Source organism: Dysidea avara, chromosome 5, assembly GCF_963678975.1.
Source record: "Dysidea avara chromosome 5, odDysAvar1.4, whole genome shotgun sequence".
NCBI lineage: Eukaryota > Metazoa > Porifera > Demospongiae > Dictyoceratida > Dysideidae > Dysidea > Dysidea avara.
Genome location: NC_089276.1, coordinates 36144735 through 36163403, shown reverse-complemented (window position 1 = coordinate 36163403; position 18669 = coordinate 36144735). Strand labels below are relative to the sequence as shown.

At 37.8% G+C, this 18669-nt stretch overlaps 3 protein-coding genes across 3 annotated transcripts in view; 1 reads left to right on the top strand and 2 right to left on the bottom strand.

Moving 5' to 3' along the window:
• The window catches only part of LOC136255332 (A disintegrin and metalloproteinase with thrombospondin motifs 6-like), a 17684-nt gene extending 14032 nt beyond the window's left edge, over positions 1 to 3652 (bottom strand). Inside the window, exon 1 of the mRNA XM_066048069.1 lies at positions 3499 to 3652. The gene's annotated coding sequence lies outside the window, so the exon portion shown is untranslated. The remainder of the gene's footprint in view (positions 1 to 3498) is intronic.
• LOC136255334 (cilia- and flagella-associated protein 144-like) lies at positions 3634 to 6283 on the top strand. Its single transcript, XM_066048071.1, has 4 exons — positions 3634 to 3813; positions 3870 to 3929; positions 4569 to 4672; positions 6075 to 6283. The coding sequence occupies exons 1-4, from the start codon at positions 3681 to 3683 to the stop codon at positions 6186 to 6188; spliced, it is 411 nt and encodes a 136-aa protein (XP_065904143.1). The 5' UTR covers positions 3634 to 3680; the 3' UTR covers positions 6189 to 6283.
• On the bottom strand, positions 6234 to 18669 carry LOC136255333 (probable rRNA-processing protein EBP2). Its single transcript, XM_066048070.1, has 8 exons — positions 18499 to 18669; positions 18371 to 18454; positions 13955 to 14085; positions 11070 to 11193; positions 10936 to 11025; positions 10007 to 10081; positions 7783 to 7902; positions 6234 to 6490 (listed from the first exon to the last, which is right to left on the bottom strand). Exons 1-8 carry the CDS (start codon positions 18598 to 18600, stop codon positions 6326 to 6328), a joined length of 891 nt encoding a protein of 296 aa, XP_065904142.1. The 5' UTR covers positions 18601 to 18669; the 3' UTR covers positions 6234 to 6325.

Here is an 18669-nt window from a genome sequence, read left to right as displayed (position 1 = left end):
ACATATGCATGTAAATCACCATGAAATTTGTCACCCTCAACAATTGGTACATATACAACAATCACATTGTTCGTAACAGATCAGTGAATTGATTTAGATAACCTGTTATTGAAAAATATATCTCATGGCTTCAGCCCATGAACCAGAATGGAGCAACAATCACAGAACTCTATATACATTACCTTAAATGTCTACAATTATATGTATGAAGTTACAATTGATTTGTACAACATCATCTCACACCCAAAGACAGAGCAAATAGGTCTCTAAAATTTGTGGCCTTTTAAAGCACATGTATATAAAGCCTTGGCTGTTTCTGTTCTGTGAGCTCTGTGGTCCCTACTTGTTAACACAGATATGTTGACTTAACAAATTGTTTGATAGCATGATTTCTTCATTTACAAACTGTACTAGAAGTGGCGTCCAATGTGACTTAATGTACTTCTGTACTACAAATGTATTGAAGAATTATGACTAGGAGACAAAGAGCCACAACCACTTACATAACAACACTCTTATGGCAGCTCTGCTATGTCTAGCCAAGGATGCTCTGCTGTGTCTTGTGAAGTGGTGACTGCCATTGTCTGTCACTACTTCACAAGGCATAACCCATTATGTTAAGTGATTAGTTCCAGTTAATGAGTAGTGCTTAGTGGATGGTTAACCAACTATGTCTAGTATGGGACAACAAACAATTACTAGATCTGAGCATTATGAAGATTGTGTAGACAAGTATGCTTGGTAGAGGAGTACCAAGTCATTCATATCAGAAAATCTTCCCACACTTTGTATAACAAATTCATATTAGTGTAAAAGTGGATTTATCGGCGTATCTGCTTAGCAACTCTATTTGACAAAGTGCTTACATGCACATACATACTCTGTGCACTAATGATTTAGAAAAAGTTTGCAATAGTGTGTCAAACTATCAATGCACATAAGCATTTCCTACGCACAAGAGCACTGACTATTTTGTACCCTAATATCATGGCTAGTAGGTATTATAATTTTCAGATACGTGTGACAGCAGTACAAAGTGGTACTGAAGCTGTGGAACACATCTAACATTAGTCTCTCGTACCACCTATCCCCATTAGGAATCTTATCACAACTGCATTGGGGCTACCAGAATGTCATTGCACCAATGAAATTGCACCAATGAAATCACACCACTTACACAACACTCACTGTATCGACACAGCACACGACTTACAGTTCATTTGAGACAGCCACACAATTATCTTACTTGTAAATTAATACAGTAATAAGCTAGGCCACTACAAATAAATTCTCTGTTAGTTTCCGTGCTGTACCCAGGCATATTTGTATGTGGGCAGGCGGTCCATTTCAATTATAAGATTGGCACCCTTTCAAGCCATCATTTGTCTGGGGACAATTATAGCAAATTGTTTAAAACATACTCATATCTGTACCTTGATCTTTAAAGCCATAGGAATAATAGAGGTGAATTTGTACTGACTTGGTAGCACACTAACACCCTTACAAAGATTGATTTTACTGAGTATGTTTAACTCTTGGTATTAGTGATGTAATTGTAAGGCATTTTCATTTTAGTTATTGTTATTGTATGATTCCAAAAATTAATATTAACAATAAGTCAACCCATACTGTTGTTATTGTTCTGTACTGCTATTGTTTTTTGAATAATATAGCCTTGGCATGTAAAAATTAGTTTCTAAAATGTAATCTCTAATAAGTAACGCTAATCACTTATGATATTCCTCATTAAACTCTGCTCTGCATGGCTTAAGCAGCAGATGCAAATAATGTACACTTTCACAGACCTTACCCTACAAGTATAAAGTCATATTTGACTCTGAGGCTAAAATGAGTGAGATGTGCATGCTTATATTTATGTAAGAGTGGCATTGTTTTTTAATAGATTTTTTCTGTGCTAAGTGCATTCAAGGTTCTGTAAATTTGGTAATTTGGTCACCATTTGTATAAGAGATATTTATATGTGACCGAATTTTGGAAAACCGTCAATATACGCACAACAGTACTTTTGTAATAAAACGCATTTAAAAACTATGGGTAAAAAACGCAAGCTCCAGAAAATAAATTACACAAGTTTTTATCGCCTTGCTGGTGGGCGAATTAAGCCGCCGATGGATAAATCCTGGGCATCATTGTGTTCGCCTGTCCATAGGGAGTACAAAAAAAAATCGTTGTTTCATCTCCATACACGAAAATATTCCAAAGTTACAGATGTTTGTTTACGTTGCGATGACGAAAGAATTTACCGACAATCGTTTTTCAGTGAATTTGCCTTCCTTCTTGAACAAAGAAGCATGCCTGGGGGAAAAACCATACCTTGGTGGATGCACAAATTCATGGCGAACACAATGAGCCAAGATTCAATTCCATATGTCGTTGTATCAGTAAGTTATGATGGTTTATGTAAGCGCCTGTAGATTCTTTTCTTGATAGCTTCTGTACATATCAATTTATTTGCTCGTCCGGCTATCTAGTGCTGTATTCCCAACGCTACTTAACTTAGGAAGCTGAAACTTGGCTAGTCCATTCCCCTGTCCCTATAGAAAACAAAGAACAAATAAAATGCATTTTGAAAATTGTGCGGATATCGACGGTTTTCTAAAATTAGGTCACATATGTTGTTTTATATTGATTTTCATGACGAGAGAAGCTGTTGTTGTTATAAATTGCAATGCACAATGGAAAACTGGATATGAGATAACTACCAAATTGCATGTGTGTGCATCACACATACATAAAGCGTGAGAGCTAACTTTGTATACTTTCTGAGTTTTATGTTATGCAGAAATGTAGCACTAGGATATAGGTGGAATGTAGGGTTCAGAACATTGTGCTAAGCAGGTGTCTAATTGTCAAGAAAAATTATCTAGTGTGTTGTGCCTGACAACTGAGAAATCAAAGCATGGTGTAATCTGTTCCAGTTTTCTCATAGCTTGGATAAATTTTAAAGGTAACCTATATTTAAATAAATTACTCTTTGAACTGTTTTGAATGAACTGCTAAGGACTGTTACAGGTCTTGTGCAGCTTTTGTGTATAAGGCTGGACTTGCGCTTAAATATCCCACATGGTATCTTTTTCTATGATTCGGTATCAAGAATCTTTAATTCTGTTAGCAGCGGTCTGTTAGCAGCGGTCTGTTAGCAGCGGTCTGTTAGCCTATTTCGAATAACTATCTGTAGTGACCAGACCCTTCCTCCTTTTGCGAAGGGGTAGCCGCACCAGACTAACTCTCTATTGGTCGGGAGGGAGCTGTAAGGCTAAAAGACAGCAATGTCTAGTACAGACAATATACTGTCTATGGTTCAGGTCAGTTTTAGTGTATGGGACACTTTAAGATTTAAAATGTCTGGTATAATTACAGATAGCATAATCTATTACACTTTTACACTCAGAATTCTGTTGAATGCAGACAAAAACAAACCATTCATAGTATTAATTACAGTCTCTTCATTTTTGAGTCTTTCTATTTAGTGCTCACCTCCAGGATCACTTCACATAACATGGTGCAAGTGCTGACTGCGTCATCATCTTCGCTGGAACTAGTGGATCGCTAGGTGGATCGTCTTGTAGATTTTGTACTCGCGCATTCTTATTATTGCACGCAATAAAACAACACGCGCTTATTGCCAATGGTAACAGGAACACACTAATAGCGCGAAAATGGCGGCGACACAGACGCAAAAGGAGCCGAAGAATCTGGTGCACCAAAACGCAATTCTTTGCGAAACGGTGGGTAAAGAACTTAGAAACCAAAAGCTCTACACGAAGTACAGCATGAACCCTCATAAGAAGTGTAAGTATTTATCTTGTTTTAGATCGAGTGTGATGTCACGTTTCTTCTTTCTACAGCATACACGTTAACTGGTAAACCAAACTCGAGACATGATTCTGCTGATGGCCAGGGAGATGGTATGTTAATGAATTCACACATACACACGCTAGCATGACCATCCCAGCTTTGATCATTCATGATTATGTACGCTGAGCTCAGTTCTTAGTTCTGCATGCCCCAGTCCAAATAAATTCTCTGTTTCCATCCATTGCATATGATATAGGTGTATGGCACAGGCCGCACAGCCGAAGGGTCCGCAACTTGTCGAAGGATTGAACTCACCCAAAAACTTACCTTTATACAGTGAAAATTATGCTTAATAGGTAAATGTCAGGTTTGCATTAGGGTCGGGTTCAGCTGGTGAATAACTGGGAGCCATGTAGCACAGTAGTTACGACTCTGGGCTCACACACTGAAAATCCTGGGTTTGATTCCTGGTCAAGGATTTTGGTTTTCTTTTTTTAAAATTGTTTGAGGACCCTTTTTTGTCTAAGTATTTTTTATTCATGTGACTGCCGGACGATGGAAGTATATATGAATTACGTGGAATTTTACATTTCAGATTTCAAAATGAGCTAATATTTAAGATTTCAAAAGAGGCTGTGTGAGATTTGAATGGAGTTGCGGACCCCTTGTAAATCCCTTATGCATATCTAGTCAAGTGTCATAGTATGATATCCCTCTTGTGTGTTTATCATCTATTGTCATTGGTGTAGAGGAGTTTCTAGAGATGTACAAGACAGCTCAACAGTTACCAACAGAAAAGTTGGAGTATCCGATTACCGAGGCACAAGAGATTGGCTGGGACACTACTCCACTGGTATGTGTTTATGTACACAGTGAAGCCTCTATTAAAGTACCCTCTAAATAAAGGAGACTGTACATATTTAACCTCTCTATAATGGCTGGTCTTTGGATTCCCTACAATACAACTTATACTACGAATAAAAATAACAATAATATAAATGATGTTGATAATTACGTAAATGGATTGACAAATTCCTCACCAGTGTTTGGCTTGGGATATACAGTCCAAATCAACCATGTTGAAATTCATACACCTTTGAGTTAGACAATAGTATTCAGATACCTGAAGCCCATATACTCTATTAGAACATCCACAGGTGATAAATACTCCAATTGAATAGTCACTTTTGGGGTTAATGTGTATACAGATACCTGTAGGATTCACTGTGGTAGCTAGTCTAGAGCATACAGTGTGTCTTATGTAACAATTAGTAGAGAGTGTACATTACTTGTGTGTTCATTGGTTTTCCCATTGTGAAATAAATTTTGTATGCAAAAACATTTACATGAACTTTTCACAAGCTAGCTATGGCTAAACAACCAGTTAATAACTGCGTGGCTTGTTACCATTAATGATGTAGTTATGGGTGAACAATCTGTTTACCACGCACTGTATCTATGTACATACCAGTGCTGAATTGTTAAAAGTTTGAAATACTCTAATAAAGCAGTCACATAAATTTATTTTCACAAAAATTTCTATCATGCAAAAAATTATGGTATACATTATATGACACTTTGACCTCACAAAAGAACAATATTTGTGACCGGATTTGCAAAAAGGTACCTTTTCCACACATTTTACACACAAGCGAACAATATGATGTAACGTTTGACTCAGTGTAGTGATCAACTTGCTCTTAGTTTCAATATGTAGCCAGACATGTTAGCTGCAATCACAAAAATTCTCAGGAAATTATATGCAATGACCAAAACGAAGTTAAGAAGCTTCAAAGATTTAAAAATGGGTCAAATTTGTGTGTGTGTGAAAAGGCATACCTTTTTGCAAATCCAGTCACATTTATTGGCCTTTCCATGTGACCATCTCAGTAAAACCCCAGATACAGTGTAGTCCACTTATTAAAATTGGGAAAACAATGGGTGAAGTATATATAATGTGCTGTGTATTCAGCAAGTTTCAAATCAATTAACTATACTGTGGCGGATGATGAACACTGAGCCAAAGTTATAAGCCTGCAGACTAACGCACACACCAGTTATGGCCACCAAGCTACTCACCACAATTGCCTGCCATTCCTAGACACAATAAAGGAAATTTGAAAATGGTGTAAACTATGAAGATCGTTGCTGAGATAGTCACAAATGCTTTAGGTAGTTAAGTGGTTGGTTGTGTGTACAGACCATAATGTGTGTCTGTAGGTAGGAGCATTGTGTGCCGTACACTATCATTACAGATTGATCCTCAACGTCATGATAGAAGACTATACCATCCTAAGGAACACTCGGAGATCACCAAATACATGGATGCTTACTGGAGACAAAAAGAACAAGAGAAACTACAACAATAAACTATAACCATATCACTGTCAACTGTGACATCAATAAACAGTGTATATTTCTGAATACTTTTTTATGATTTCAAATTCCTTACTCCTATGTTAAATCACTGAGGATGAATTACACATAAGATTGTACAATTACAGAATTATTGTCTACGTTGTTTAGTTCTTCTGGACTTTCCCGGTCTCTTTGGTTTACCCTTCTTTGGTCGTACCTTGCTGTGTTTCCATGCCTTGAAGCTGCTCATGTCACTAGCAGAACGTGACGTGTTTTTCTTATCCTTCTTCCCACCAAAACCATACTTCTTGTCCTACCATGAAACAAGTAAGCATATGATTAATGTCATGAAAGTAAGTAGAGTGAAATCCTTGACCTCATTATAGTCTCAAACATACCGCAAATTTCGAGGGAGAATATTTTTGCTGATTTCAAGGTTAACAGTAAAAATTTTATCTTGCACCTCCATATAGTTATATTAGGGATCGTTTACAAATCCGCAAAAAAGTTAAATTTGATAACTGCTGATCAAGACTAGCATCACTGTCATGATAAGATTCTTCAGTAATTGTGATTTTATTATGGTTTCTAATGTGAGCCGCAGTGTTAATTACGTATTAATAAGACCACCTCATAATAGTGACCATGTCAAGTATTAGTGACACAGCCGACCCTTTTTAGGTTCCTATAAGCACCCTGAAAAAAAGGGGGTCTGGTTTGTCTAGCATTCAGGACTTGTGCCTAGGAATGTGTAATCAACACTGCTGCTCACGTTACAACCAAAATAAAATCACGAATACTGAAGAATCTTATCACGACAGTGATGCTTTAGCAATTTCACTGATCATGAAGTACACCATAACTGTGTTTGGGACCTTTCCCTGTATATAGCCTAAATATTTCGAAAGGCAATACTTTTGAGGTTGAGCAATGTTACCAAATTAAAAATTTTCGCAGATTTGCAAACATTTCCAAAATGTACTAGACTATAATATTATGGAAGTCTAAATATTTCAAGGACAAAATTTCGCTGTTAACCATAAACAGACCAGATCCTTTTTTGGGACACTTATAGGTGCCTAAAAAGGGTCAGCTGTGCCAGACTAGTCAAGTACGTGTGTACTGTATGATCCCATATCTGAGGTACATTTCATGACCTCATGAAAAAGACCATCTCATTCTTATAGGCCATATGTTCATTGGGTGAATGTTAATTACCAAAGCAAAGCTTATCTCAATGTTTATGCATACAGTTGCCCACACAATATGCCACTATCCATAAGCAGCACGATGCACTGTTTGCACAGGCTCCAACACATGCTACTATGCTACTGTATGAGAAAAATGTCTGTCACCATCTTAGGTTAAAAGTTTATACTTGCTAAAATGTTGTTGAGTCATACTTGCTTACAGGTATCTCGTAATTGATAAGAAAGGATCTAGATGAGCATGATACTAATCTGGGTTTGGCTCCTGGCTCAGTACGGATTTACGTACATGTAGGTATGACTGTCAAATTTTATATGGTTTGCCACACTACAAAAATCTCACCATCTCTTGAAAATTTAAACAAACATGTATGTGTGTGTGTATCTCACCACTTACTTTATACTGTCGTTTCTTTGATGGTTTTCTTTGTGATTTAGTGGTAGCTGTTTTCTCTGTTGACACCTCAAACTGGTCATCATCTTCCTCTCTTAAGAAACCTGGTTTAGCACCACCTGACTGGTGGAACAATAATGGCTACTATATATGTTATAGTGACATAGAGGAGATCTTGTGATCAACCCACAGTGGTCCCACTAGTAACTAAATTCATTGGGCCCTGAGTGTGTTCAGATAATCGAAACCCATTTATTTATTATACAGAACCAAGTTCAATACAGTAATGGAATGCACACTTTACACAAAAATAATATTCTAATATTTTCTGATCGGCTAATTGGTAGCCGGATAATGGAGGGACCACTGTATTCAACCCCAACATCTCAGTATCACTCAGTATTAATGTGTGAATTGGTAGGCCCATGTCATATGTGACCGGATATGTGAAAACCGGACAGAATCACACATTTTTCGAATTCCTGTTGATTAAATATTTATAATCTACTTAGCCAAGTGTACCATCTAGCAAAGTTTCAGCCTCATATGCCAATAACTTTCGGGGTTACAGCCCTACAAAGTAGCAAAAACTGAAAAATTGATTTCTACAGCAAGTATAGGGAAATAAATGACAGGTGCTTACTAAAACGGTTGTAACTTACGAACCGATTGACGTACAGAGCTGAAATTTTCACCATCGTGTTTGCCATGAATAGGGGAATCAATTACTTGGTATGTTTGTCCTTTTGTCACCTTTCTTCACTGCATACAAAGGAAAAATTCGTGAAGAAAAATCAATCGCATACAATTGCTTTGATGTGACGTAAAAAAATGCTCATAACTTGCGTACCCTTGAGCCTACTGCAATCATAGATAATGTATGTCACATGGATTGGAAACGCCCGTATTATTTACATAGTGACGTCATGGACTATCCTCGTTTCACTGCTCGCTCAACAGTCGACAGGTGGAAGATTTCGCTGTACTTGTAACCAGCAAATTAGTGTTTGTTGTTTACAGCTGGATTAGTTACCACCTACACTAATTGGAGTCTGGACTGGGTAGGGACGCTGGAGAGCAGTAAACAATAGCATAAGAAAATTCAGGTTCAAAGGTGAAATATGGTATTTCAAAACGGTTGTGCAAATTTCCTGAAGAGACAGAAAGTGCAGCACTGTTTCTTTGCTGCTGCTGTTTACACTACTTGTAGCAGGTAGAGTGTAGTAGGCTAGCTATATATTCACTGCTTCGCTGTATATTTCCACTGCTTCGATAAAACTTCAGAAAACAGGCAATACTTTGTGCTATTGCTTAGCCCAAGCTGAGCAGTACTGTAGCTTAAAATTTATTTCAATGTATCACACATTTCTTTGGTTGTGTAAATGCAGTGACGAGAAGTTGGCTAATAGTACTGTTGTTGAATTATTAGCTGGTACGTACCTACCATTGTCACCTGTCGCAAATAATATTTCTCCCAGTATCCACAGACACGCTGTGTTCTTGTTCAGTACACAACGCAGCACAATAAACAATGTAAAAGGAATGTCCATGCCTTCAAACTGCCCTTCAAACAAGTGAGAGAAAGCCAAACAATCACTCAACAAATTTCCCAATGTATTGGCGCACCGTAACTAGGATAAGAAAATAATTTAACGGGCGTTTCCAATCCATTAGGAACGCATACATTATCTATGCTGCAATGAAACAAAGATTTTCCAGCTCCTCTTGAGTAGGCAAATAAGATGATATTCAGTTTTTTTTGTTAGTCCCTTCCTTCACTAAGAAAGAGGCATTCAAAAAATTACATAATTTTTTTCGATAATATGTAAATATTTCACCGCCTTACAAATGCTTTAAGCTGTAAATTTAGGCTTGCATGATTGCATCAGGTTTTTGTAGATCCAGTCACATATGTTGTCTCATCCCTAGCTGCCCATGTCCTCAATTATACAAAGTTTGTCTGATGACATTAGTCCAACTTCTTAGTTCCAGGAAGTGGGCACTAATAAGAAGCATGTTTGTATCACTACTTCATGGGGCAAAGAATGTGGACCACTAATGATGTCATCAGATGAGCTTTACATGATTGAATGTGTGGGAGGCAGGGTTAGCTAAGAAACAAGCACTACAATTATCCATACGTACATATTTCTAAAGATCAAGTAACACGTTTGGCTACACTATGACATGTAACCAACTTCCTCTGGTGGTAACATGATTGATATACCTTTCTGTACTGTTTGATGGATTCCAATGTCTCCTTCTTCTCCAACCTTCTCTGCTCAAGAATATCTCGTTTCACCTGAAGATACCAAAGTAAACTGCATAAAAGCATGAGTTTGCAACTTCATTTTGTAAATTGCTGCAGGACTAAAACAAAGGTGTCAACTTGGTAACACACTGACCTGTCACACATTTACTGAATGCAGAAAATATAATAGAGTTTGGAATAATAGAACATTTTACTGCTGGCAGTGAACAGATGCGGACAGTGGACAGGAAATCAAGAAATTATTTGGAGTACATGTATGCGGCCTTAATGTGGACACTTGAGGACACCTACATAATCCAGATACTTAGTTAAGTCTCTAAATAGTTAGTACATAATATAAGCTGACTGTAGGAATAGAAATTAGGACACTATTAGTTGGTCTCAAGGTGCCTATAGTACATTCCATGTGTACAGCATTATACACATTATGTTATAGTTTTGTATCGTGATCACAACATAACAGATCTGTTATGATGTGAAGTAAAACATGTAATTCAACTACTCTAATAGAACATACAATACCTCGACAACACTAGTGACTCGAATAACCTAGCCACTCATTCACAAAGGTCAGGACACAATATCAGCCTTTCCTATGACTGCTTACATTGCTTATAGCCATAGTCAGTGGTAATGAAACAAATCTGTTCCAATAGGCAATGATAGGGGATAGTGGTTTATGGTACATTTCCAAAACAACAGCTTAAAACTACCAAACTGATAGATGGAAAGTTACGTCCTCGCACAAAACAAAATAGCCTAATGGTTGGAGACAAGCTGACATACAGTACTACATCAGCTAGCCACAGCCCAGTAGCCACTGTGTGTAACAATACAGAAATTTGACAGTGTGCCAGACGAGGTTAAGTGTTCAAATGTCTCACCTGTTTACCAAACTTTTTTAGACTCCTCAACTTTCTCATTTGCTCACTACTCTCAACTCCCTTGTGTTTCCTCATCAGATTTTCCCGAACCTACAAGAGGATTATACCATAATGATGATGGTAACCATGGTTACTTTTCTCATGTGATCATCAGTTTTAACCATCTCAGCAAAATAATCATCTGGTCGCTTCACAACAACTCCTAACTGTTCAATCTTGTGACAGGCCAGTTGAGCTGATGACAAGGCCTGGTTGTAGCTGTATCAGGGTTCAAAGTGTGGTATACATAGTGATATGTCTCATTTAAACCAAACAATTAGTCCAAACAATTAACATATAATATATATCAGGCTAATTGATTCTATTCATGCATCACATTTTCAGTAGATTGGATACAAGACATGTTTACAAACACTGCTACATGTATATAATATATATGTGACCGTCTCAGCAAAAACCCGACTTGTTTGCACAAGCATGCGGCGTATTGAGAAAATTAGTAAAATTACGCATGCTACAATGAAAAATATGCAAGTTTTTATCGGGCCAGTACTCGAAGGAGGAAGACTCAAATCAATTAAAACTATATACCATCTTATTCACCTGCTCATGGAGAGTTTGAAAATCTTTGTTTCGTTTCTGTAGCTCCAACGGTATGCGTGTCGCGTGTGTTTGTTTACGATGCGGTAAATGTAAACAAGATTGTCATAGTTTCTTCTACCAAACCGCCTTCACATCCATATGCGCAAGTGACTAAAGGGCTAACACTATACCTTGGCTGATTTGCTAATCCATGGTGAACATTTTAAGCCAAATTGCAACATTGTAGACTAATCCAAACGATAGTTATGGCTGCGAATTTAAGCGCCTGTAGTTTATTTTCAGTATAGTTGCTGTACAAATTGATTATCTTGCTCTTCCTACTGTCTAGCGCTATAATTCCAAAACTACTCACCACAGAAGGCTGAAACTTTGGTGATCCATTCCTTGGACACTGCAAATAATGCTGAGAAAATTAAAAAAAAAATTAAAATTGTGTGAACAAGTCAAGTTTTTGCTGAGACGGTCACACTTATATAATTTTAACAAAATAATTGTTGAGTTTGTTATAGCAAAAGTTGCGTGTTATGCAGTGGAAATAATTGCTGGGTCACAAACCAATATCTAGTGCAGCCATTGCAAAGTGAAAAGTATCCTATCACTTTGCTTCCTTTAAAATATCCTGAAAAATAAATAGGGTGTTACACAGAGGTACCAATACAGGAAATGTATATACGTGACCTGCTGAGCAAAAAAAAAAAAACACCAACTTTTCTGTATTTGAGATAAATGTCATTCAAATAGATTGCATTAAAAAAGTGTGCTCTAAAACTGATTTTATGCATGTTTAATTGTCCTGGTAATCAGTGAAATAAGCACATCACTATATTCACCTTTTCATGGAGAGCAATTGTTTCATTTCTGTAAAATGAAACAAAAATGAGTTACATGTTTATTTATATTGCGGTACAACGTATGGTTGTCATCCCCTTTTCTAAGCTTGCTTAATGGCACGAGTGTATATAGGCCAAAAACTGTTCCTTGATAAGCCCCAGTTTATGGTGAACATATTCCCAACTCCATAGTCTGCTGTACTTGTGACTTATGATTGATTTAGGTGAGTACCTGTAATTTATTCTGTTTATACAAGCACTGTATAAATCGATTGTTTTGCTCTTCTTGCTTTGCTATAAAATACTCACCAGATACGTAAGACTAAAACTTTAACAGCACATTTTCCCCCTCTAGAGTCGTAAAATGAAGTTTGAGAAAAACACAGACAAGTTGAGTTTTTGCTCAGTGGGTCACATATGCTGGCCTTTTCGCATATCATACAGTATGATAGTACTGTATAGTAGGGACCACAAAGGAGTAGACGTGGCCCATGAAAAAATATCACCAGCCTTGCTTTTCCCAGACGATGATGAGGCAGTATTGGTTAGATAAAACTAAGCCCAAACAAGCCTTCTGATCGACCCGAAATGTTTCCAACAAGTTGCTATGGAATTTTAAAAAAAAAATTATTTAACAGAATTTTCTACTGACTGAGTAACTGACTGATGCCTTCAGACAAGCGTAACTTGATAACAGCTAAGGATACGGGCTTGATTTTTTCACTGTTCAATGTTGCTTCGGCCCGAGAGGTGCCTTTTGGCATACTGCAGTACGTACAATGCATTCTTCATGGACTTACCAGTGTGTCCCCATTCATCTTTGCTGACAGCGAAAAGTGTCAATTTGGTGGTAGCAAATGATGGCTTCCCTTCGTAACAGAAATTGTCCGTATTTTTCATAGTGGCTACTTTGATTGCAGAGGTGCTTTTCGAACAGTTCTTGATTTGTACTGCTGTGTAACGGGTTGAACATAGCTGACAACAAAGCGTAATGGATACTTCACTTTTCAGATGACAATTGATATAACTGGGGTGCATGGTGCCATTTCTTTCTTTTGATGCAGTATGTGTGGGTTCACCAGTCATAATAATTATTTACAAAAAAAGTTAACAACTACACAATTTTTTTTTGGAATTTTAAAACTAGAGTAGGGACCATAGCACATCGATAAAAAAGTACTGAAACAAGCTGGAGTAGTGAACAATATTAAATCACAGTAAAACAAGAAGTGTTATATCCCTACTGTGCATTTCCGTTATGGTATCTTGAGCACAGTAGGGATATAACACTTCTTATTGTTTTACTGTGATTTAATATCATGCACTACTCCAGCTTGCTTCAGTACTTTTTATCGATGTGCTATGGTCCCTACTCTAGTTGAAAATTCCAATTTTTTTTGTGTACTTGTAAAACACTGTTTTCAAAGCCATAAGGTATTAAATTACATTGCTACCAATATAATATGTGATCAAAACATTACCAGTCATCAAAATACAACTGGAGGGCGGTACTCTTTTGGTAATTACAATGAGAGGAAGTGTCCTGATTAATTGAGGTGACATCCTTAAAAGTACCGAGAACTCACAAACTCATTTCTCGTTTGAAGTCATCATGAACATCTAATTCATCATCTGCCTCTACTGGACATGTAACATCAAACCTCTCCAGCCAATCCAATCCATTATGAAGTGACAACAATTTCTTCTGTAATGCTGACTAGTAAAGAACACCATTATGCAATATTGATGTGTTTTCTGACAAGGGAAATGTCAATACATTCAGGCACCCCTAAATATTTTTCACCGAGCGTATGATTTACCCGATTCGCACGCTCTGTGTGAAGTGTAGCACACATAAATTTTGCTACTTTCACCTCCTTAGTGACCCCATTATTCCTACATAACGGCAAACACAAAACTATTGGCAAACACAAAACTGCTAAACTCATAATTAAGTAGAACTTATGAACTATCTTGATTTCAAAAATAAGGCCAGGCAAACTTGATTACTTGTTTCTCATCCACGATTTCATGCAGGTGGGAGGTCATTTTTCATTAGTCATTATTAAAGAAAATACTCCTAATCAAGCTGTCTGTTACTACAAAGGTTAGCTAAAGCCTTTTAAGAACTAGTACTTAGTTACATTTTACCACCGTTTCTGAGGTGCAAGCGACATTTTGCTATGCTGTAAAATGATATCCAGCCTTTTTAACATCAAAATATGTGTGCATGTGATTGATATCAAGAGTATATAATAGTAACCAAGAGTATCGAACGGGAGTATTACCCCGTGATTAATGATTGCGTAAAGTAACACGGATATTTCAGTAATTGTTTGTTTTCATTGCCATTAAGGGTTGCTGTATTTAGCCCAATTCGGCCACTAAACCAAGCGAAAACATGATAGCGTTAAAGGGAAATGGCTAATGTTAAAGTTCTGGCACTGCCAAGCGGATCCCTGAAGGAGTGGCAACACATTCGTTTGTGCAACCATTGTTTTAGCGAGCTGGAGTTATCTTTAGAGGTGCACCGATATGGAAATTTTCCAATATACCGATAACCGATATATTAGCTAAAAAATTACTGATTCCGATACCAATACCGATATCTGAAAATAAAAGGTTTTCAGTATGGACACTACAATAAATGTTTAAAAATGTGGCAAAAAGCTTTAAAAAGGTGGTCACTAAAATCTATGTAAAGAAAAAAAACAAAGAATTGTGAAAAGGTGTACAAAAAAGAAAAAAAATATGACCAATTCAGGATTTGAACCTTGGGCATCATGAAAGGCTCTACAACTTCAGCCTCACCCTTTAACCTTTGTGCTACCAAGTCAACTATAGCATGTATTGAACAATTATAGCACTTGTGTGTAATATCTGCTCATATCTGCTAAAAAGTCAACTTTTCACCGATACCGATATTGATATCGGTGCACCTCTAGTTATCTTGGGTCCTTACTACACTTTTCTAGTACGATAATTGTTGAATGCTTGGTTGAATAACACGGAAAACTGGTGCACAAAAACTCGTTGCCACGTACGCATTTCAAATTACCATTTCACATAAACGAACAATTACTGAAATATCTGTGTTACTTTATGCAATCATTAATCACGGGCTAATACTGCTGATTGCACGAATCTTTAAAAATTGTGTAACGTATGAATTGCGCATGCGTGCTTAATTGGCGGTTGAGAAGCACATGATGAGTGCCAGTTATGCCTACTAGTAGTAAACCAGGTGGATTTGTTACAATAAGACCCTTAATAACAGGGCAGACTCGTACAATGATATTTCAGGTACGTGAGATGGCAGTTCAAGTACTACTGAATGCGTATTATTTAGAATCACTGTAGTGTCCAGTCTCAATTCAAGCTGCGCCTTCTACTACTGCTCAAACTGTTGATCATACTGTATCGACAGGGACTGAAGAAACTTTGGCGTATTCTGTAATGATTATACCCAAGAAAAAAAATGACTTCACTATTGAGAAAGTTCATGGAGTAACTAGAAAGTTTTCTTCACTAGACGAATTGACAAGCAATGTTTTAAAGTACTTGCCAGCCACTTATGGCTACATAGAACCTGGACATGGTTCAAAGGGCAAAAGATGTTGGCTAACCTCAGAAAACAATCTGACAGAAATGTATAACATCTACTATGGAAGGAAGGTTGTGGTGCTCCAAAGAAAAGCGTACTGATGAGCCTGACACAGGAGGCGAGCCATCTAATAAGCGTGCTAAAACATCTCATGAGGGTCATGTTGATAAATGGCCAAAGTCGAGACGACTGAGGAGAAATTGAGGGAAAAACATGAAGGTGTTTACACGGAAGAGCAACTAATATGCTGGGCGCATCTCATACAAATGAAAAAGCATACATCATATGATGTGGCTCCAAACAAGCCATTTTGGAAAGTGTCTAATATGCTCTCTGATAAAGGTGACCGTAGCAGCTGCACAGTGTCACCTAGCAAGAGCGTAAACCTGAGGGGGCAGTGTGTCACGCAATTATTACAACTGCACCAACTCTTGGAGAGAGGGGGTATCACTCAACAACAGTATGATGACATGCACGGTGCTATCATGGGAGAAACTAAAAAGTTTGTAGTAAAGTAACGTAGACTTAAATCGTACTGACTCAGTTATTACATGACTTTTTACACAATGTGTGTGTGTGTGTGCGTGTGTGTGTGTGTGTGTGTGTGTGTGTGTGTGTGTGTGTGTGTGTGTGTGTGTGTGTGTGTAAAGTCATAGTCATTAATATCCACAATGTTTAATCTATGCAGTGCATAGTTCTGCAGTGACACTACTAAATGCTGACTTGATTAATTGTACTGGTGGAATAGCAAACATTATGTCTTCATGCTCCTTTAAATATTGTTTAACATGGTTAAACAACAGTTCTATTGGATTCATATCCGGACTGTAAGGTGGCATGTACAACACCCAAGATTCCAGCGTTTAGGAACAGTTCACTGACTTGCTGGACATGATGTATTGAACAGTTGTCCAATACCACAATCGACTTCGGATTGTGACCATCAAATGGCATCATCTCGGGAATCAGTGAGCCACGAGCAAAATCAAAAAATGTTTCACCATTCACAGAGTTGGGTGTTGTTTCCAGGGCAATTAGTCCATCTGTACATATGGCAGCAATAGACGAGATGCGCTGACCTCTTACTAGCAAAAGTGGGATTGCTGCTCTTTCACCACTGAAGGCATAGCCATACTTCCTAAGCATATCTTTGAAATTGCATCCTGTTTCATCAACCCATACAAATTTGTCTCATGAAAATATGATGGTGTTTGCCATGAACAAGGCTCGGAAAGCCATTGACCTCTGCAAAGCAATTCTCTGAACCTTTTTTGAGTGAACCCAAAACGGGCAAGCAGCCTGCACAAGGTTGAACTGGAAACATTTGTACCAGTTATTTGTAAAACCTTACTAATTATTTCCTTTAACTGTAAAGATGGTGAGTCTAGTATTAAATTTATGATATAAATCTCATGGTATCGGTCTAATTTTCGATCACGCTTCGGGTGCTTCTTCACGTGTACCTCTCCAGTTTGTGTAAAGCGTTTCAAGACATTGCAAACAGTTCCAGCCGAAATCCCAAGATCCTTGGCAATATCAGTCAACGTCAAGCCCATGGCTACTCGCTGCCAAACGATTCGCCATCTTAAGTCTCTTGAATATGCTCTGGTTCTACCTGGCTCGATCGATCAGTTACTGTAGCTATAATTATAGTTAGGTGCACGTAGCTGTACAGCAATTTGAATCTTGTGCTATTTAACTGCACATGCGTTAAAATGACGCCACGCAATTTTTAAACATTCGTGCAATCAGCAGTACTGTATTTTTCCAAGATCTTGCGGTGTACAAAGTGCCATGCACTAATGCGTACGCATGTGAGTTACAAAATTTGGAATTAAACCGCGTGGTCATACAGTACAGATACTATACCGTCAATAATTTGTGGTAGCTGGTCTTCTACTGTTCATTAATCATACTGACAGCAATATAAGGATGTGTGAAACCGAATCAGCAATATGACTCACTTTGCCAGATGCGCGTGCATTTTTAGCGCATGGCGCTTCGTACAGAGGTTTTGAGGTTGCTTGATACAATTGGCATGATCGTATTATGCATGTGCAACAGATATAGCCAATGAAATCTACTCTTCGTGAAATTCAAATATGCTGTTTGAATTTCATTGGCTAGTTACTGCACATGCGCGATGTATTCGTGTGCCAAGCAACCTCAAAACCTCTGTATACCACAGGATCTTGGAAAAATACAGTACACCGTTCGACACTCTTGGTTTCTATTATGTACTCTTGTTGATATTTACAGTAATAATGAAATTAGAGGTGGTGGGGTAAAAAGGGATGCGGGCGGGGATGAGAAACAATTAATCAAGTTTGCCTGGCCTAAGTGTGATAGATTTGAGGGTAGAACCACATTTATAACGGGTAGTGAATTACCAACTTACCGCGTTGTTGATGGGAGCTCGCTTAGGTTCCTTTACGCGTGTCAGTCCAGGTTTTATGAGTCCTTTGGTGAACGCCAACTGCAGCTGCGTGCGAATTAATTAGAGTAGCATACAGCAATTTGTTCTACCTCTTTATCGAAGTCTGATTCTTCTGAATCGTATTCCGACGAGGACTCGTTTCCTCGCTCAATTCTTTTAACACGTGCTATGTCCATGTCGAACGAGCGCATAGAGTCTCGTTATGTCATAGATATACAGAGAAGTATCCGGGATTGGAATCATCCGGTTTTTCGTGCCGG